At 40.4% G+C, this 22,459-nt stretch overlaps 1 protein-coding gene across 1 annotated transcript in view; it reads left to right on the top strand.

Moving 5' to 3' along the window:
* Window positions 1-12,134: 12,134 nt before the first annotated feature.
* Window positions 12,135-22,459, top strand: part of IPO8 (importin 8) — an 80,055-nt gene continuing 69,730 nt past the window's right edge. Inside the window, exon 1 of the mRNA XM_007943176.2 lies at window positions 12,135-12,218. Within this exon, the coding sequence (XP_007941367.1) occupies window positions 12,135-12,218 (84 nt within the window). The remainder of the gene's footprint in view (window positions 12,219-22,459) is intronic.

The raw sequence follows: 22,459 nt of genomic DNA on the forward strand, positions 1-22,459 counted from the left end.
TATACTTTAATTTTCCAGTTTGCGAACTCCTTAGCTTTAATGATGTTCTATTACGATCTTTGTGATAATTAGCATGATATTTCATGTGTTTTATAAGGTGAAACAATTTTTAGCATATAGACTTCAAAGTGTTTCCTTGTGAATTCCACACCGATCCCCTGCCACTTTATATAAAGTTTGATGAAAAAAATTAGTTTGTCTCTTTCGGTCCCTAACTTGATAATCTGTCTCAGGGATATTGATTTTTTTAGTAGACTTCATGTTTTAGAACAGTTTTAGATATGTGGGGAAAGTGGTGAGTTCGCATTTTTCCTCTCCTTTTTACACATTGTTTCTCCTCTTAACATCTTGTATTACTGTGATATATTCCTATTGATGAACCTATTCTTAGTCCATAATTCACATGAAGGTTCACTCTATTGTGCACTTCTATGGATTTTGACAGATGTTGAATGTCATTTGTCTACTATTATGGTATCATACAACGTACTTCACTGCCCTAAAAATGCCACCTTGGGTATTCTCACTCACTATGTCAGTGATTAAGTTAATAGCTTTGTCCTCAGTTTTCAGTTTTTGGGCAAGTTTTAGATAAAGACAAGCGATAGGTACAACTAACTTTCACCAGCGTAAGACATCGAATGCCAAAACAAGGGGTCATAGGCTCACTAGTTCTAAGTTTTTCAATCATTATTTCCTAATTCATTTTATTTGAAATGCCCCATACCTTGCTAATGATTAGTCTTTAAATATTTGGACATCTGATTTGTACCTAGCTCTGGGGCTACTCTGGTGGCATAGTGCCTAAGGTATTTGATTGCTAACCAGAAGGCTGGTGGTTCAAACCCACGAGCCACTCCCCGAAGGAAGACTGGGCAATCTACTTCTGTAGAGACACAGGCTCGGAAACCCAAGAAGGGGTCATTATGAGTTGAATTAACTCAGCAGTGAGTTTGGTTTGGTTTTCTGGGGCTACAAAGATAACTGACATTCAAATGTTCAGACATATCAGGTATATCAGTTTCATCTTCCAACAGCAATCTCAGGTTATTGCTTTGTTTTTTTAAGTGGTAAAGCAAAATGGCAGAGTCCAGTTGAAAAGCAAAGAGCTTCTATTGAGAGACAAGACAATTTGCAAATTGGGAATCACAAAATCCAGAGGATTTTGAACTAAGTGATCCAAGGAGAAGACACGAGAATTTACGTAAGAAATCACAAATTCAGTAAAAATTCAGTGATTGGTTGACATTTTAGTAATAGTTACAAATTTGGGTGATGGTACCATTGACTGGTAGAAGATTACATATATTTCTAAAAAGTTGTTTTAAAAGTTATGAAGTTACTAAATTGACTCATCTGGCCTACAAACAATCATGAAATCCTTTTGCATAACTGTAGGGAGGACATGGATAATTCTAAAGTTTGAGTAAACATTTGTTCTGGGGATTGTTTTGGACATGAATTCTCAAGCAGCAAACAAACTTTAAAATTTACATTGTTTTCTAAAATTGTTTACCAAGTAATTTTCTCAGATTAGAGTAGAGGGTTACAGGAGTAACAAGCTACATTCCTGATGCAGAGGTTACTTTTAATTCAAAATGGCATATTAGCCTCAGACCTCAGCATAGCCACCATCTCATGTTGGGAGTCCTAAGTTAATTTGGGGTCTCTTACTATCGCCCCTCTTTTTTCTCTGTTTTCTGTCTTGAACTCTTTTCAGAAGTTAGACTTCCTTGGACCAGTCCCTTAATGTTCTCATCTTTTTGTTTCTAATTTCACTTTCTGAGAGGTTTCTTTGATTTTATCTTCTACCTTAATACAGACTTTTAAATTACTAAGTATGTATCCATTATCTGCAAGTTCACTGCAAATGTTAATCCTCTTTTTGTTTTGTGATTTCATTATAGCATCACTCCAAAGACAAAGGTTTTTTTTTTTTTTTCTTCCCTACATCATCTGTTTTCTACATTTTTTCTATTTCTTTTAGTTTCTATTTTTACAGTTATATTTGCTCAGAATCTTGTGATGATTAGGTGAGTGTTCATATTTAAGAATAGGGTACCAAAAAGATGACTGGAAGCTTGGAATGCAGAGTGGGACTTGTTGACTTTGGGATTTTTGTTGTTGGTGCAATAGCTTGGTAAATATAGAAGAGTTTCTAAGTGGAATATATAACCCAGACCCATACATTATTACCATTGAGTTGATTCTGACTCATAGTGACCATAGAATGGAGCAGAACTGCCTTGTAGGGTTTTCAAGGCTGTAAATCTTTATGGAAGCAGATTGCCTCATTTTTCTCCCTCAGAGTAGCTGGTGAGTTGGAACCACTGACATTTTGTTTAGCAGCTGAATACTTTAAACATTGCACCACCAGAGCGCCTTACATAAAACCCAGAAACCATAAAAAATGAATAACTAACAAAATTTTACACTTCTATTTAGGGGGAATACCAATGTCAAAAGATAAGTGACCACCTGGAATGGGAGAAAATAAGTAAAAAGATGGACAAAGGACACACACATGCCAAAAGAAAAATTGAAATAAGCATATATAAAGTTTTAAAATTCATGCTTTGGCAAGCTTGTGGAGAAATGGGCACTCATTGTAGAAGGGAATAAATCAGTTCATTTTTGGAGGGTAAATTGGCAATAATTGTCAAAACGAAAAAAAAGTACATGCTTTTTGACTCTGCCGTTCCACTTCTACAAAATGTTTTTGAGCTATGCCAAGATGCATATATAAAGATATCTTGTATAGCACTGATTATAATAGCAATACCTGGAGAAACAACCTGGGTACCCATCAATAGGGAACTAGTTGAATAAATCAACAGGAAGGTACGGAGCAGAGTGTACAATATAATCTAATTCATGTAAAAAGGTTTAAAAGCATATATATGTGATTATTTGAATCTTTTTTTTGGTGGAATGTTTTTGATAGTGTTGGCTTTAAGGAAAAGGTTTGTAGATTTGTAGTAAGAGGGAGGAAGAATTTTACTTTTCATTCTGAAGCTCACTGTAGAACTTGAAATGTACACATTACTTTTTTGTTAAAAAGTAAGATACATTTATAATGTAAGATTGCTATGGTACTTAACCTGCCTTGTTTTTCCTTAGCATTTGAGGGTTTGTTTTACTTATCATTAAGCCTAGAATAGCAAATGGGAAGAGTTTTACCATAAAAGCCACCCACTTTTCAGTGATACTTGTATTTCATGTCATAATTTACAAAGTGCTCTCCTGTACATAATTTTTTTTTCTCCTGTATATAATTTTATTTGATCATCACAAGAGCCTGGTGAAGTAGATACTGTTTTAGGAGATAAGAAAATGGGACATGCTTGGTGATTAATTTTCTAAGGCTGTTACCCTTAACAGGTAACAGGTTAAGAAGTAGCCAGACTCATCGAGGAAGAAGACAGAGAGAGGTGCATGGAAGGTGCAAACAACAAAGATGAACCCTTTTGCACATATAGTACTGTGATGTCAGTGAAGGCAAACGTTGATATTGGGTGGATAGCTGGGTGGACAGGCTGAACTATTAGGTATATCTATGCAGGGGAGAAGGAGCCCAAGACCATGTATAGGGTTGATAGACACTGTTTCTGCAAGTGTATTTGTATGTTCTGTAAGAATTCTCAGGTATATAGAAGGGCTGACAAGGGAGAAGGTTGTAGTCCCTTCTTGTCCACAGCCAGCTACCTAGAGGGAGCAAATAGATGGACCTGTGCTCAGGACCATAGTCACAGGGGACATCAAGCTCAATTGGCATAACATACTACATAAAAACATTGTTCCACATCCATCCTACTTTGTGAGCAGCAACTGGGATCTTAAAAGCTTGCAAGCGGCCATCTAGATGCAATGATGGGTCTCTCCTTGTCCAGAGCAAAGAAAAATGAAGAAAACCAAGGACACATGGAAACAATTAGTCCAAATGACTGGTACACCATGCAGTCCTCAGCCTATATGACTGTGAGACTGGAAGAACTAGATGGTGCCCTGCTACCACTGTCAACCACTCAGAGGGGGATCTCTGTAGGAGATCCTGGATAGAGTGGGAGAACAATGTAGAACAAAACTCAAAATCATTAACAAACAACAACAACAAAAAACAAGAAGGGACCAGTTTTGCTGGTCTGATAAGAGCCTGAGGGAACCACTGAGACTATGGCCCTAGCTGCCCTTCAGGTCTGGAATTGAACCCACACCTATGGCTTCCAGCCAAACAAAGGACAGGCATATGAGCTGAACATTTACATTAGGTAAACACACTCCTTGGGGAGAACAATCATGAGAGAATAGCATGGCTGTGTATGCACAGGAACATAGTTCAGGGGGCAGGAGTGCACGGAAGAGGTAACTGGGGAGGAAGAGGGAGGGGAGCTGTTGCATTGTGGGAAGTTGCAGTCAACGTTATGAGACAGTGTATGTGAGCTGCTGTACGGAAAATGAATTTTCTCTGTAAACTTTCACCCAAATCACACACACATGCAAAAATTCTGGAAATATACTTCTGGGGGGTGTACAAGTTACATTAACAGGAGTTAGAAATCCATTTCTCAAAATATTGATGCATGTACCCAATTTAAAATGTATCTGGTTTACGCTTACAAATTAAAGCATAATACTGTTACATTTAAGTGCATTAATCCTTAGAGAAAACATTACATTACTGTTACTTACATTTTCAGCCTTTATTTTAGTAACTAAATAAATTTTGCTTCCAGTTTAAAAATAAAAAAAGAGCCAAACTTGGCTCTCCCAAGTCCAAGTTCAGTGTAGCATTTTCTACAGTACTTTTTCTACTTAGTTCTCTAGTGCTGCTTTCACCATATTTTCCACTGTGGTCTTGCATATACAGACATTTTGGGTGTACTACTCAATTTTGCTGTGGCGAACCATGCATTTTGTGAAACATGCAAATTGGTCTCAGTTGAGGTTGTCTTAATTTATAGCGTCTCTGAAGCAGAGGCAAGGGATACCTCCTTTAATGTGAAATGTGGAAAGCCTGATGAAATGAAGAAACAAGACAGTTTGGGGAGAAAAGCCCTGATCTGAAAGTAGGTATTAACAACTGTAGTCCCAGCTAATATTCTCCTTTGCTTCTACCCTTCCCCTCCTTTACTATTTATTTTAGTCTCTAGAGAAAGAAATTTCTTCTGGCTTTGTTCAGAAACTTCCTAACACTGCCTAACTCCCTTCTCCGTTTGCTAATATGTCACTATTTTTTTTCAATTCCCTTTTAACTGCAAGGACTGTCATCTTCTTTTAAAATGGTGTACTCAGGAATTTTAATTACATGTAACATTTTAATGATGATTGCCATTAACTTAGGAGCTCTGGTAGTATAGTGCCTAAGGCACTTGACTGCTAACCAGAAGGCTGGCAGTTCAAACCCACCAGCCACTCCTCGGAAGGAAGGTTGGGCAATCCTACTTCTGTAGTGATACTACCTTGGAAACCCAAGGAGGGGTCGCTATGAGTCAAGGCCGACTTGATGGCACATAACAACAACAACAACAGCCATTAACTTATATTAACAATATAGTAAAGATTTTACAATTATCTTTTATAACGTAGTGTATATTTGTGTGTAAGTTAGGTGCTATGATATAGGCATCTGCCAATATTACCACTTTTAGGGTTGTTGTTGTTATGTGCCATCAAGTTGGATCCGACTCATAACGACCCCTCCCTGGGTTTCCGAGGCAGCATCACTACGAAAGTAGATTGCCCCATCTTCCTTCCAATGAGTTGCTGGTGGGTTTGAACAGTAAGCCTTCTGGTTAGCAGTCAAGTGCCTTAGGCATTGGTAAAGGTATTTAATCACAAACTTTACAGCATTAACTTACTGAAAATGGTCATTTAACATGGTTTAAAAGATGCATTCCTAAACTTACAGAGAAGGATCTCTGTGTATTGTTTTTTAACTCTCATTTTCTATTTACCATATGGATTAGACACAAGCATACTAACATAGACCAGCAGATGAGTTGCTGTCAACAGATGGAGAGGACAGCTGTGTGATATTCCATGTGGATGACTAAAATGTTAAATTAAAAAAAAAAAGCTACAGTGCCAGTGGTTGGAGTAAAAACTACTTTTTGTAATTTGCGATGTAATGATGCCAGTTATTCTCATTCTATACTGCAGCCTTAAGGTAATGTCACTCCCTTATGGTGTCAACTACCCTATATACACAGATGACTCACAGTTCCCTAACGCCATTCCTTTATTCCTTCCTGTTCTCCTGCCACAGCTTCCTGCCTCCTCCCCTAGGTCTTTTGTGAGTGCCAGATGTGGATTTCCAATTTTTCACTTGAAATCACTAGCTGCATAATCCATAAGCACTTCTAGTTCAACACTTCCAAAGGCAAACTCATCTTTCCCCAAAACACTACTTTTGTTTTTCCTAGTTAATGACTTCCATTAGGCATCAAAGCTTGAAACTTTAGAATCATTCTTGACTTTGTATACCTGTTCAGTCACAAATTCCTGTTGATTCTACCTGTGAAATATCTCTCATATGTCTTACCTTCCCCTTTTTTTTTTTTTTTTTACTATGGATAGCTTATTCCAGACCCCTCTCTCTTTCTCACAGGGTTCCCTGAGCAGTGCCGATGGTTAAGTGCTAGACTAGCCAAGAAGTTGGTGGTTCACACCCACCCAGAGGTCCCTCAGAAGACAGGCCTGGCATTCTACTGCCAAAAGGTCACAGCCTTGAAAACCCTATGGAGCAGTTCTACTTTGCAGATACGGGGCATTGCCATGAGTCAGAATTGATTTCATGGCACCTAACATCCCTCTCACATTCATTTATTTAACCAATATTACTGATTGCTTATTATGTGCAAAGAATAGTGTGAGGTGAGAGAGAACACCTTGTTCATCAAATAAGGTCTCACCCTTTCTCTTTTTAAACATAACACAGTGTTAATAGTTAATATTTATTGAGCGTGTACCATGGGTAGTGGTACTAATATATTTAGTCCTCAGAACAGCTCTTGGAAGCACATGAGGAAAATGAGGCGCAGAGAGGTGAGGCATATGCAAACCATGATATTACAGAAAGACAACATAGCTGACTCAAATTCTACCTGAACTTTGGTGAGGATATCCCTAAATATAGTAGAAATCCTCTTATACAAAGTATTAATTTTTAGAAAAAGGGGACTAAACAACAATGGAAGTACATAAAGGTTAAATTATAGTTTAGGACAAGTCATTTTAAAACATTTGCAAAGAAATGTGAGAGCAGAATCAGATGCTTATGATTCTTTCCTAATTTTTTCTTATTGTCTCAGCTGCCCCTAATTTGACAGTTTTTTTTTTTTTTTTTTAGTAACTTGTCTTTACTGAGTCTTCCCAAAGCATACAAAGTTTCCATGGGAATATGAGCTCTTTTTAATTATTTTAGTGAGTTTTTGTATTTTGAGGATAATTGTAGGTTCACATACAGTTGTAAGAAATAATAGAGGTAAATCCCATTTAATCCATACCCATTTTCCCTCAATGGCAACATCTTGCAAAACTATAAACAGTATTACAACCAGAATATTGATGTATGACCATCACCACAAGAAACCTCCATGCAGCCCTTTTACAGCCCACCCACTTTCTCCTGCTCTCCACTTTAACCCCTAGCTACCATTTATCTATTCTCATTTTCTGTAATTTTGTTACTTCAAGAATGTTACATAGAAGGAATCACACAGTATGTAATATTTTGGGATTGTTCCTCCCCCACCCCCTGCTCAGCATAATTCTCAAGATTTATTCAGATTGTTTTGTGTATCAGTAGTTCATTCTTCTATATTGTCCAGTAGTAGTCCATGGTATAGGTGTATCCCAGTTTATTTAACTGTTCACTCATTGAAGGGCATCTGGGTTGTTACCAGTTTTTGCTATTAGAAAGGAATAAAGCTGCTGTGAACACCTGTATACATGATTTTGTATGAACAGACTCTTCATTTCTCTGGAATAAATGTCCAGGAGTGCATTTGCTCAGTTATATGATATTTACATGTTTAGTTTTTTTAAACAAAAAACTGCCAAACTTTTTCAGAGTGGCTGTGGTACAGTGAATTACTTAGTATGGCTCTTCTAGCCATGATCTTTGTGGCTCCACTAGATGACTGGTGGAACTATAAAAATGTAAGGTGCCTGTGGCCCAATAAGGAATTGGATAGCTTGTAAATAAGGTACATGGCATCCTTGTGGGGATGGGACTATGGAAATAAAGTGTAAGGAAACTTAGTATGAGAACTGATTAGTTTTGCCATCTCACAAGCCTTAAAATGGACACCCCAGAAGTGGAAAAGGGGAAATATCACTACCATCAAGAAAGAAAAGCCAAGGTGGAATACATTACTAGAGTTTGCTCTGGACCTCCTTGGCAGAGAAAGCACGGCAGCAGAACCAGGAGACTGGTGTGCAACAGTGTGGCAGCCTTCCCAGCCCATGGAGCAAGAAAGCTGAGTGCCTTCAGAAAGCAGAATGCTTGCTGGTGGAGTGGAGTATACCACCCATTGGCAGAGCTAAAAATGCTAAGCAGGGCAGAGGCCAGGCCAAGAGACCGAGGGCCAGAGGAAGGAAGGTATGCCTTCAGGAATGGTTGAGAGGAGGTTATCCTGATCAAAGAATTGTATCCTGAGCACTCCTGAACCTGAATCGTAAACTGTTGTTTCCCTAATAAACCCCATGATCATGAGTATTGCCTCTGAGTTCTGTGTGGCCATTGCAATGAATTACTGAACCAAGCAGAGAAGGAGAGAATGGCATAGGAAGGATGGTTGGTGTCAGAAGTGGTAAAAAGGTTGCAAAGTGGTGGCTTGTCTGTCCTCTGCCACATAGGAACTAGCCCTGTGTTGTTGTTGTTCTGGATCCTCTTCCCCCTTATGAAGGTAGAGGAGTTTGGAGGATGCCACCTCCACACCCTTTCGCAGTGATTGTACACCATTTTAGCTGCCCACCAGCAATACATGATCACCTTTCTCCATATCCTTGCCAGCATTTGGTGGTGTCATTTTTTCTTTTCCAAATCTCTCCTCTCCTTTTATATTATTGGAGTAACTACATCAAGTCTCTCCCTACTCCAAAGCATCTTCTTTAGTGCTATCAGAGTTCAATTTTAGACATGTACCTTAAAGGGTTTAGGGTATTTCCAGTTAGAAATGTAGTAGACATTTGGATACATGGATCTTGTCTAAGGAAGGATGTGTTGGTAGAACCAGTTTTGTGAATTGTCTGTGTTGAGTTGGTGGTTAAAGTTTAATCAGTGGATGAAATGACTCAAGCAGAGTAGGTGGAGGAGAAAGAGAAAAGAGTTCACGACAGAGTCCTGAGAAGAACCAATGTTTAAGGATTGGATGACTGAGTAATCAAAAGGGTAGTAATATAGTCTGTAAGAGAAAACAAGAGGAGATACTGAAAAAGAAACAAAAAACAACCTCAAACATGTAATACAGTGTCAGATGCCAGAGAGGGAGAATTTAAGATGATAACTAAAATATCTCTTGTATTTGGTAGCTAAGGGATCAGTGTTGATCTTTGCTCAGCAGTTTCAGTGGGGGGAAAAGGACAGAATCCTGGTCATAGCTGTTTGAAGCATAAATAGGAGGTAAAGAAGTGGAGACCATGAATGAAGACTTTATTGTTTGGAATGAAAACTGAAGAACAAGCAATAATTAGTATAAGATTTTTTTTTTTTTTTTTTTTTTAGATAGGGAAATGTTTTCAGACTAAGGTGCAATCAATGAAGAGGAGGCTGAAAAAACCAGGAAAAATATTTACACATTGCTAACAATAAATACCCCAAATTTATTTTAATGAAAAAATATATAAAAGAGAGAGAGGTTTATAAGCAAAGTCTTGGAGGAGGTGGGAAAAGAGTTTAGGTTCAGACTGAACAGGAGGAAGTAAAGAGGGGTAAGCAGACATTAATTTGTAATTGAGTGAGCCTGATGAATTTGCTTATCTTTGGAGGGCTCTGTGAGAAGGAGGTAGGGAGCTTCAGAAGTGTTTGAGTTTTGGAATAGTCACCGATAGGATGAAAGATGGGTCAAAAAAACAAACAAGCAAAAAAACCCACACCATGTAATGGTGTCAGTTTGCATAGTAGGTCAAGGGGTAGACTTGAAAAGTTGAATTGGGGTTTAATAGCAGAGAAGGATGTGTAATCAGGAAGGAATGGACAGCTGTAGTAGTGATTCAGTTGAAGAATAGGTATAGAATTACTAAGGGAGAAAAGAGGATATTGGAGTTAAGGTTTAAGAGGTAAAGGAATTTAGACAATCATGAGTTCCAAGAGTGTGTGGATAAGATAGTGTGGTGGTGAAAGGTACTAGGTTTCAGAAGACCCTGGAATGCTAAGGGAGTTGCATTTTACCTTGAAATTGATGGAAAACAATCAAGGAAGGGACAGTCTTAACAGTTTGAGAAACACTCTGATAGTGTGGAAAATCACTTAAAGAAGGGCAATACTGGAAGCAATCAGAGACTTGTTAAATTCATGGCCAAGCGCTTTCACACCTAGCTGAGGACTGTTGTTCCACTTATAGCCTATGCAGAGGGGTTAGCTTTAGGCAGCCAAGGTTCTGCCTCTTGGTTGAAACCAGCTAATTGAACCAATATATCTTGATTATCTGCTTCTGGAAAGATCACATCCCTTCAGTTGTATTTTGCTCACAGTCATCTTCCTTACTAAATGTATACAAAACTCTCTTCTGTGTTAATTTCAGAGAAAATTAGCTTTTTAATATTTTTATGACATTGGAATTGTAGGACCAGATAGACACCAACCCACCCCCCCCATCTAGTCAATTTGACTCACAGCGACCCAATTGGATTGGATTGCCCAATCTTCCTTCCGAGGAGTGGCTGGTGGATTTGAACCACCAGCCTTCCGGTTAGCAGTCAAATGCCTTAGGCACTATGCCACCAGAGCTCCCAGGTGACCACAGTAGATGGACCATGTTGTTGTTATGTGCCTCGAGTCGGACCCGACTCATAGCGACCCCTCCTTGGGTTGCCGAGGCAGTATCACTACGAAAGTAGATTGCCCCATCTTTCTTCCTATGAGTGGCTGGCGCGTTTGACATAGCAGATGGAAAGAGTATAACCCTTCCTACCATTCACTACTTTTCCGAACAGGCCCGGAAATTTTCAGAAACCCTCAGACATAGTTTCTCTGACCTCTGTTTTCAGTTACTCTAAATATATTCTACCGGTTTTCTTTGGTTTCTTTTACCAGATTGTGAATTCCTTCATATTAACCTGCACGAATTAATTTTGCTATTACCTTGTTATAATGTGATACCTAATATCTCAGTACACGGGTTCAAAAATAAATGTTTATTTAAAAAAAATAATGTTCCGTGAAAATAATGAATGATAGTTCCCATAAATTGAGTGAACCCTGATTTCTTGTGGGCTCTATGATCTCAAGGTTCCATCAAGTCTTCCCTGGAACAGGATCTGAGGATAAACCTCAGTTGTGCCCAAACAGTTCCCTGATTAACCAAGAAGTGCTATTCCATCCAGATATGCTTAACCCTGGAACAGGATCTGAGGATAAACCTCAGTTGTGCCCAAACAGTTCCCTGATTAACCAAGAAGTGCTATTCCATACAGATATGCTGTAAAGAGCCACCGAGCCACCGAGCCACCGAGCCACCGGAGTGTCCGCATGGGGGGAAGAGGCGGGAGGCTGTTTACCGTACACCAGCATGGCGGCTACCAACTGAACTAGTCACCTCTGTTTCCTCTCCGTGGAAGAAATCTAGACTAGTTTCCGTGCTGCAGCATGGCGGCCACCAGAGGGAGCCGGTTACAGTACGCCAGGGGGAAAAGGTTGCCGTAAAGGAAGAGTCGCTTCCTCTTCTTCTCCCGCCTCCCACCGGCTGTCGTAAAAGGGTGAATGGAGAGCGAGTTGTGGGGGGGAAAGAGGGAGGTTAGGGGCTGCGGAGTCAGAGTGGCGCAGCAAGTGGCTGCAGGTGGCGACGGTGGCGGGGAGTGGGGAGTGAGGTAGTGCAGGGGTTCCGGAGGAGGAGGCTGAGAGAGTCAAAAGGAAAACTAAAGCTGCTGTCTGGCCTACTGATCCGGGGGCCGCGAAGCCCCCACCGAGGGAGATGGACCTCAACCGGATCATCCAGGCGCTGAAAGGTACTATCGACCCGAAGCTGCGAATTGCAGCTGAGAATGAGCTCAACCAGGTGAGCAGCAGACTTTCGGCACCCCCTCCCCCCGGGAAACCGGCACCCTCTGCGGGTTCGCCGGGCTCTCTCCCGTCGGCACCCCTGATCTTCATTCACCCCTACTGGGGCTTGGGACCCTGACCCTTTCCGCGGCCTGTCCTCGGCCCCAAGGTTTAGTTTCACCAGCGCGCTGTCCCCACTTTGGCCCCCTAGGATCTTTGCTGAAGAACTCGCGCACCTGTTGGCTAGCTTTGCATCTTTTTGTTTTGTCTTCCTTCCTTAGTCCAGTTCCGCCGGCTTGGTCCGCAGAAAGAAGCTTTTGTAAGTTGCAACCTTTACTAGTGTTTTCAGAGTGTGATTTTTTTTTTTTTTCTTTAAGTGCGTTGACCTGGGAATGCAGGTGGTAAAATACACTTAAAATTCAAATCTGAGTTCAGCTTTTTCTCCAGACCCAACCCTTTTTAGGTGTTGCTCTGGGAAACCCTGCCCATTGCCTGCTTCTGTGGAGTTGGCAGGACTGTTTGACACCAATTGGCAGTTTTGTTGGAGTGCTGGGAAATGCTGTCGGGAGAGTGTCGGGAACAATAGGCAGTTTTTATGGTGGTAGCTGCTTTTTAACAAACACATTGAGCAATACAGAATTTCTTATAAATACTAGAGTGTGTAAGAACTTCTTTTATCCTCTAGCCACTATTCTTCCTAACTAGCTTTTACCTGGTCCAAAAGACTTAAAGTTCCAGCCCTATCCTGGACATTTCACAATTTTAATAATCTCAAATTCTAGTTTATTTCTCCGTTTTCACCTTTAAGAATGAATTGTAAACCTCTCCCTAAAAGAAAAGCATGAATTAAAGTCTGCCCCCAGGATATAACCAAAAAAACCAGAATCACTGCCTTCCTCTGATTGGACTCATAGTGACCCCTCCTTGGGTTTCTGAGGCGGTATCACTACAGAAGTAGATTGCCCAACCGTCCTTTGGAGGAGTGGCTGGTGGATTTGAACTGCCAGCCTTCTGATTAGCAGTCAAATGCATTAGGCACTATGCCACCAGAGCTCCAGGATGTAGTGACAGCTTTTTGAGGTTGGAGTAGTCCTTAAAATAAAGAGTGATACAGGTAGTCCTCTGGTTGGGAAAGGCCTATTTAGGGACAACTGCTACTTGCTGTGCTTTCAACAGGTTCTGTTATGGCAGATGAAGCAAAATAGGAATGGATTGGAATTTTTACAATTTGGGTTATTCTGGAATGGGAAAAATGAATGGCTGAAAGCCCTGGAATGGGAGATTCGGAAGAGGCATAGTGAGCCGTACCTGGAGCCTGATGCATAAAATTGAGATTGGATTATTGGCCGAACTGTGGATAGCCACACACTTTCAAAGTGGGGTGTCATCAGCCACCATCTTTGAGCAGGGTGCTGCTATCTTTGGAGCCTTGTTTTAATTCAATGTAAATTCACCCTCACTTCGAAACAGTTGACACAACCTCTGCTAACAATAAATTTCTTTATCACAATCACCTTTCCTTGCTGTCTGTACAGTTTTAAAATCATTGAAAAGGCTTTGAGCCTTTCTTGCACTAAAGTAAGGTTGAATAAGAACTGTGTGTATCTGTTCTGACTTAACTACAAATTCTTAAAGACACAGAAATGGATCTTGTTGCGAACCTTAGGACTAAGTCAGTGGTTCCAAAAAGCAACCTCACATGGGAACTTGTTAGACAAGCAAACTATGGGGCTTCACCTAAAGAATGAGAAACTCTGCCATGGGGCCCAGGTTTTTTTTTTTTTTTTTAACATACTTACCAGGTGATTCTGTGCCTGCTAAAGTTCGAGAATGACTGTTCTAAATAAATATTTCTGTAGGAGCTCACCAGCAGGCTTTCCCTGGAGTTGGTTAGGGTTAACTTTAAAAATACAAGTAAGTGTTATGAATCCTTGAAAGGGATTATCTTAATGGGAAATCTGGGTGGAGTTTAGAGTAGGTGTGAATCCATGGTTCAAAAGAGATAAAAGGGAGAGTGAAAATACAGTCTGACTTTGGAGAGAGGTTGAGTTGAACCAGAGCCCAAAAAGAGTGCATCAGTGTCTCAAAAAGAAAAAGGCGATCACTTAGAATCAAACAAACAAACAAAAAACTAGTCTGTTGGGGTCAAGTTGACTCATGGTGACCCTGTGTGTGCAGAATAGAACTGCATTCCATAAGGTTTTTGAATTTTAGGAAGTAGATCACTTTCTTCCAAGATGCCTCTGGGTGGGTTGGAAGTCAGGGCTTAAGCATTTGTACCACCCAGGGACTCGTTCACTCAGAACACAGTAAGTCCTGGGGCTATGAATATCACCTTATATATTTGGACAACTTATACTTGCCCTTTTTATGTTATTTAAATTTACCCTCTGCAAAAAGGGCATGGAGGTGGCATCTTCTGACTTCCTTTAACTTCACAAGAGGAAAACAGAATCACCATCAGCAGCTCAAGGCTTATTACTATGAGGCCAGACATGCTGCCACCCTCCAGCCTTTTACCAATTCTGACACCAGCTGTTCCTCCCATGGCATTCACTACTTCTGTGCTGGGTTTGATAATTTGTTGCAGTGGCCACACAGAACTCCCAGACAAAACTCATGATTATGGGTTTATTTTGGGAGCTCTGGTAGCATAGTGGCTAAGGCACTTGACTGCTAACCAGAAGGCTGCCGGTTCAAACCCACCAGCCACTCCTCGGAAGGTAGGTTGGGCAATCCTACTTCCGTAGTGATACTGCCTAGGAAACCCAAGGAGGGGTCGCGATGAGTTGGTCCGACTCGAGGGCACATAACAACAACAACAACAGGGCAGTAACAGGCTACAATTCAGGTTCAGGAAAGTGCTCAGGATACTATTCTTTGATCAGGACAGTCTCCCCTCTGCTGTGTCCTCAGGCATGCCTCTCTGGCCCTTGGCCTTTTGGCCTGGCCTCTGGCTTGCTTGGGCAAGTGTTACAAAGCTCTTTTAGTTCTGCCAGTAGGTACACCTAGGTGCACCCCACTCTGTCAGCAAGCCTCCTGCCCAAGGGCATACTCAGCTTTCTCACTCTGTGGGCCAGGTAAGCCTGCTGCTGTGTCTTGTGCCCCTTGGTTCTACTGTGATTGTCTCTCTCTGCTGGGGCATCTTTCTCTGCCAGGTTGTCTTTCTGCTGGGGTGTCTCTGCCAAGGAGGTCAAATGCAAGAATCTTGGATGCAAGGTCTAACTTTTTCACCTCCAGCTCTTCTTTCTTGATGGCAGTGAGATCCCCTTTTTGCCTCTAGGAAGGCTCATTTTAAGCCTGGCTGAGTGACAAAACTAACCAATCCCAACATCAGAGTTACGCACACCATATTTGCATGGCCACCAGTAATCTGGTGGGAATTACAAAGACTGTGGCTAGAAAAGCCATACCAAATAATTCACTGCACCACACCCTCCCTTTGAAATGATTGAACCAACCCCTACTCACAAGTTCTTCATCATAATCACCTTCCCTTGCTGTAGCTTTTAAATATGGAAAAGGCTTCAAGCCATTTCCTGCACTAACACACTGTCATCAAACTGATTCTGACTCATAATGAATTCACAGAGTGAACTGCTCCATAATGTTTCCAAGGCTGTAAATCTTTACTGAAGCAAACTGTCTCATTTTTCTCTGGAGTGGTTGGTGTGTTTGAACTGCTGACCTTTTGGTTAGCAGTCAGATGCTTTAACCACTGCACTACCAGAGCTCTACCTTGCAGTAAGGGTAAATAAGAACCATATGTACCTGTTCTGATATATATACAAGTTCAGCTTAAAGATGCACTTAGTGGTTGGTGCATAAATTTGAATGATAGTCATTTTAGCTGGTTGTTTTCTAGGCATATGGAGATACTTATCTATATCTATCGATCGATATTTTTTAAATTGTGATTTGGGTGCACATTTACAAAGTAGATTCATTTTACTCTCAACAGTTTATTCACAATTGATTTAATGGCCCCGATTACAATCCCCAGACATAAAAAGCTCTCCTCTTCTCTCCTCCCTATGACTACTCCTTCCCTGTGCCTTTCTTACCTGTTCATTCCTGTGTGTCCTGCTTTTCCTTATGTGACTGCTTCCCCTCTGATAACCCATGGCTGAGTGATCTAAGGGGTGCTTCTCCCTGGGGTAGGTATTCTGCTTGTAGGTCTTTATACAGTTGGGCTGAGAGCCAATTCGTGGAGTCAGTCCATTTCTAGGCCTGAAAAATAACCTGGGGCCATAGTCTCAGGGGTTCCACCTGTCTCTATCCAACCAGTAATACTGGTCATTTTTGGGTTTTTGAATTTTGTTCCATATTTTTCTTCCCACTCTTTCCAAGATCTCCAATTTTGATCCCTTTGTAAGTGGTTGGCATTGGTAGCCAGGCACGACCTAGGTCTTTTGGTCTCAGGGTTGTAAAGGCTGAGGTCCTCGTGGTCCATCATATCTTTGTACTAATTATTTCCAAATGACTTTGATTTTCTTCACTCTTCTTTGCTCCAGATGAGAGGAGACCAATAGTTGCATCTTAGATGGCTGCCCTTTGATTGCTTTTAAGACCCTGGTTGTTACTCATCAAAGTAGGATGTAGAACAAGACTTTAATGTAGTATATTGTGCCAATTGAGCATGTTGTCTCCTGAGACTATGGCCCTGAGCCCACAGGCCTGGTGATTCTCTCCCTCAAGGTGTTTGGTTTGCTCTGAGAAGTTACTCCAACCTTGTCCTTTGTTACTTCTGTAATGTATGTGGACATATGAGTACATATATGAAGTACTTATATGAGACCATCTACAGCCAAATCTATCCTTGGTTTTGGGTATATTCCTGTTCGCCTGCCCCACCCAATCTTCTCACCTGTCTATGCATTTACCTATAGTCTAGTATTTGCTGCCACTGGTAATGCAGTAGGCATATGGGTATTATCCTATCATTGATAGCATTGTACTTCTGGGTATATCTTGAATATACCCTTTCTTTTTGACGATGAATGTGGTGCTGTTCCTCTTCAATTTGTCATTCCTGGCATAGTAGACCATATAATTATCTGATTCAAAATGGCCAATACTAGTTCATTTCAGCTCACTAATGCCTAGGATATTGATGTTCAAGTGTGCCATTTCATTTTTGACAACTTCCAATTTTCCTTGATTCATACTTTGTACATTCCATGTTTTGTTACTAATGGATGTTTGCAGCTGTTTCTTCTCATTTTGAGTTGTGCCACATCAGCAAATGAAGGCCCTTCCATGTCATTAAGATTGACTCTACTTTGACTGTTGACTCTGCTTTGAGGCAGGAGCTCTGGTAGCCTCATGCCTAAGGCACTTGACTCCTAACCAGAAGGCTGGTGGTTCAAACCCACCAGACACCCCTTGGAAGGAAGGTTGGACAATCTGCTTCCGTAGTGATACTGCCTTGGAAACCCAAAGAGGGGTCGCGGTGAGTCGGGTCTGACTTGATGGCACATAACAACAACAACAACAACTACTTTGAGGCAGCAGCTCTTACCCAGTTGTATCTTGAGTGCCTTCCAACCTGAGGGGCTTATCTTCAAGCACTATATCATTCTATGTTCTGCTGCTGTCTGTGAGGTTTTCATTGGCTCACTGTTTGGAGAAGTGGATTTCCAGGTCCCTCCTAGTCAGAAACAAAGAAGGATCAGTAGTTGGAAAATACAGCCTTGGTGATAGAAACGATGCTGGAGATAACATAATAGAATTTTGCAAGATCAATGACTTATTCATTGGAAATAGCTTTTTTAAACAACATATACACGGACCTCACCTCACAGAAATCAAACTGACTACATCTGTTGAAGAAGATGATGGAGAAGCTCATTGTCATCAGTCAGAACAAGGCCAAGGGCTGACTGGAACATATCAGTTGCTCATATGCAAGTTCATGTTGAAGCTGAAGAAAATTAAAACAAGTCCATGAGAGCCAAAGTACAACTGAAATATATACCATATGAATTTAGAGACTATCTCAAGGACAGATTTCATGCACTGAATAGTAATGACAGACAAATTATGGAATGACATTAAGGACATCATACATGAAGAAAACAAAAGATCATTAAAAAGTTCAAAAAGAAAGAAAGGACAAAACCGGATATCAGACGGGACTCTGAAACTTGCTCTTGAAAGTAGACAGTAGCTAAAGTGAAAGGAAGAAATGATGAAGTAAAAGAGCTGAACAGAAGATTTCACAGGATAATTCAAGAAGACAAAGTGTTATAATGAAATGTAAGAAGAACTAGAGTTAGAAAACTAAAAAGGAAGAACACACTTGGTGTTTCTCAAGCTGAAGGAAGTAAAGAAAAAAAAAATCAAACCTTGAATTACAATATTGAAGGTTTCTGTGGGCAATATGTTGAATGATACAGGAAGCCTTAAAAAAAGAGATGAATACACAGAGCCACTATATCATAAAGAATTGGCTATGTTCAGCCATTTCAGGAGATGGCATATGATCAAGAACCAATGGTACTGAAGGAAGAAGTCCAAGTTGCACTTAAGGCATTGGTGAAAAACCAGGTTCCAGGAATTGACAAAATACCCATCAAGATGTTACAACAAATGAATGCAATGCTGGAAACATTCATTCACCTTTGCTGAGAAATTTGGAAGACAGTTACCTGGCCAGCCAACTAGAAGAGATACATATTTGTGCCTATTCCAAAGAAAGGTGATCCAGTGGAATGTGGAAATTATTGAACAATGTCATTAATATCACACACAAGTAAAATTTTGCTGACAATAATTAAAAATAGTTGTAGCAGTACATCAACAGGAATTCAAGCCAGATTCAGAAGAGGAAATGGAAAGAAGAAGGGATATCATTATTGATGTCAGGTGGATCTTTGTTGTTGTTGTTGTTAGGTGCCATTGAGTCATATCCAACTCATAACAACCCTATGTACAATGAAACACTGCCTGGTTCTATGCCAGCCTCACAATCATTGCTGTACCTGAGCCCATTGTGACAGACAGCCACTGTGTCAATCCATCTCATTGAGGGCATTCCCCTTTTTCGCTGACCCTTCACTTTACCAAGCATGATGTCCTTCTCCAGGGAATGGTCCCTTCTGACAACAAGTACTACTGGCCAAAGTAGGTGAGATGAAGTCTGGCCATTCTCACTTCCAAGGAACATTGAGGTTGCATTTCTTCCAGGACAGATCTGTTAGTTCTTCTGGCAGTCCATGGTACTTGCAGTATTCTTCGCCAACACCACAACTCAAAAGCATCCACCCTTTTTTGGTCTTCCTTATTCTTTGTCCAGCTTTGACATGCATGTGAGGCTATTGAAAATACCATCGCTTGGAATCTTTAGCTGTGTTTTATTGACTATGCAAAGGCATGTGAATGTGTGGGTCATAAGAAATTATGGATAACATTGCAAATAATGGAAATTCTAGAATACTTAATTGTGCTCATGTGAAAACTGTACATGAATGAACCAGAGGCAGTCATTTAAATAGAACAAGGGGATACTGTGTGGTTTAAATCAGGAATAGTATATTGTGGTACATTGTGGTGGTTACCTTTGTGTGTCAACTTGGCTGGGCCCAGTTGATTGGCTAGGCAGCTGGATGTAGTATTCCCCATGATGAGACTGGTGATCGACTCCATGGTGGAATCTACTGTGAGCAGCTGAGTAGCTGCCTTTGGGTATGTGGTCTGCTTTCTGTATATAAGAAACAGCTTTGGGAATGGTCTCTAGCTTATGGCATGCTTGAACCCTGCATGTAGCCATGTCGTTGTTCAGCAGCCTGCCATGGTCTGCCAGCCTTCGGACTTTCAGTGGACTTGAATTAATGGCCTCTCGTATGGTTTGGTGACATCAGGACTGTGCCTTTTCACTTGTCAACCTTGGCTTGTCAGTCTCAGCAGCCAGTAGGTGTCTGAGTGAAAAGATGCCTCTAGCTTCAGTGGGCTGGGAGCAAGAGGCAGAGCTGGACCCCAAGGTTGAGGGGCTTTCACCCAGTCCCTAGAGTCTGGCACTTTGAACTCGGACTTAAAGCCTCCAAATTGTAAGAATAAACTCCTGTTTGTTAAGGCCATCCCATTTGTGGTATATTTCTATCAGAGCGGCTCTGGGTAACCAGAACACCTGTTTTACATTCTTTGACCATTCTTTTCAATCTGTATGCTGAGCACATAATCAAGATGCTGGGCTGCATGAAGAACAACACAGCATCAGAATTGGAAGAAGCTTCATTAACAACCTGCTATATGTAGGGAGCTCTGGTAGCATAGTGCCTAAGGCACTTGACTGCTAACCAGAAGGCTGGCGGTTCAAACCCACCAGCCACTCCTCGGAAGGAAGGTTGGGCAATCCTACTTCCGTAGTGATACTGCCTCGGAAACCAAGGAGGGGTCGCTATGAGTCAGGGCTGACTCCACGGCACATAACAACAACATATGCAGATGACACAACCTTGCTTGTTGAAAGCAAAGAAGACTTGAAGCACTTACTGATCAAGATCAGAGACTGCAGCCTTCAGTATAGATTACAGCTCAGACTACAGAAAACAAAAATCCTCACAACTGGACCAATAAGCAACATCATAATAAATAGAGAAAAGATTGAAGTTGTCAAGGATTTCATTTTGCTTGGATCTATAATCAGTGCCCATGGAAGCAGCAGTCAAGAAATCAAGTGATGTATTGCACTGGGCAAATCTGCGGCAAAAGACCACTTTAAAGTGTTTAAAAAAAAAAAAAAAAAAGTAATGTCACCTTGAGGGTTAAGGTGTGCCTATCCCAAGCCATGGTATTTTCACTTGCCTCTTATACTGCCTAGGAAACACAAGGAGGGGTCGCTATGAGTTGGATGCGACTCGACAGCACATAACAACAACAACAACAACATAATATACGTGTCAGGAGCTCTGATGACATAGTGACTGATAACCAGAAGGCTGATGGTTCAAACCCACCAGCCACTCCTTGGAAGGAAGATTGGGAAATCTACTTCTGCAGAGAGACTGCCTTGGAAACCCAAGGAGGGGTTGCTGTGAGTTCGAAACCACTAGATGGCAGTGAGATTTTTTTTTTTTAATTTAATTTTATTATTATATGTGTGAAAGCTGGGCAATGAATAAGGAAGCATGAAGAAGAATTGATGCCTTTAAATTATGGTGTTGGCAAGGAATATTGAATATACCGTTGACTGCCAGAAGAATGAATAAATCTGTCTTGGAAGAAAAAGAGATAAGTAAATAATATAATTTTACGTCATAAGTGTCATAGAGACTATAGCCTTAGTGTGTTGGGGTGTATAAATGGGGTGGTTACTCTCTGAAGACGTTGAGACCTGGATTTATGAAGGACTGGGAGGGACCCTGAACTTAACATGTTGGGAACTAGAAAGTTTTAAGATAGTTGGAACAGTGAGGCAGAGAATGGGAAAATACCAGATTTTGCTTTTTATGAATTCTTGTAAAATGCAGAATTTAGCTAAAGAAGTAAACTTTTATTCAGAAAATATCGCAGATGTAAAGTAGACGCATTCAAGAAATTACTGAGAAATTGGTCATCGTCTTCTTCTAATTTGCTTAGAAACTTGAAGCCTGAAGGTGGAATAAAGAGGTAAGTATTTGTGAGGAAAGTTGTATGAGAATATATCTGAATTTATCTCTGAATATTTTAGTTGGCCAAATTAACATAGATTGGATCAAGGCTGAAAGGTGAAGTCAAACGTTTCAGAAGTATTTTGAAAAGGCAAACACTTGCAAACTATTCCAAAATGGGTACAGTGACAACAGTATTGATTTCAAGTAGTAGTATCCTTGATAACTACTTTTAAACAGGTAGCATTAATCTAAATATAAAGGTTATTTTCTCTTTATGTGTAATACAATTAAAAAAAATCAGTTTTCATGCTTATAACTAAACTATATTTTAATATTTGATTTATAACTGAACTATATATTTTAATGTTTGATTCACTACAAGACCTTTCATTATCTAAACAATTATAAACATGAATTATTTTATAATAATGCAAATATAAACCAAACCCAACCCACTGCTATCAAGTCCATTCTGACTCATAGTGACACCTTTAGGACAGAGTGGAACTTCCTGATAGGGTTTACAGGCTGTAAATCTTTTTTTTTTTTTTAAATTAGCTTTATTTGGTTCTGCATTTGTTTTTTGTTTTTTTTTTAATTGTGATTTGGGTGAAGATTTACAGAGCAAATTCACTTTCCATACAGCAGTTCACATATACTTTGT

Source organism: Orycteropus afer, unplaced genomic scaffold (genome assembly GCF_000298275.1).
Source record: "Orycteropus afer afer isolate SDZICR_OR568_19922 unplaced genomic scaffold, OryAfe1.0 scaffold00100, whole genome shotgun sequence".
NCBI classification, from domain to species: domain Eukaryota; kingdom Metazoa; phylum Chordata; class Mammalia; order Tubulidentata; family Orycteropodidae; genus Orycteropus; species Orycteropus afer.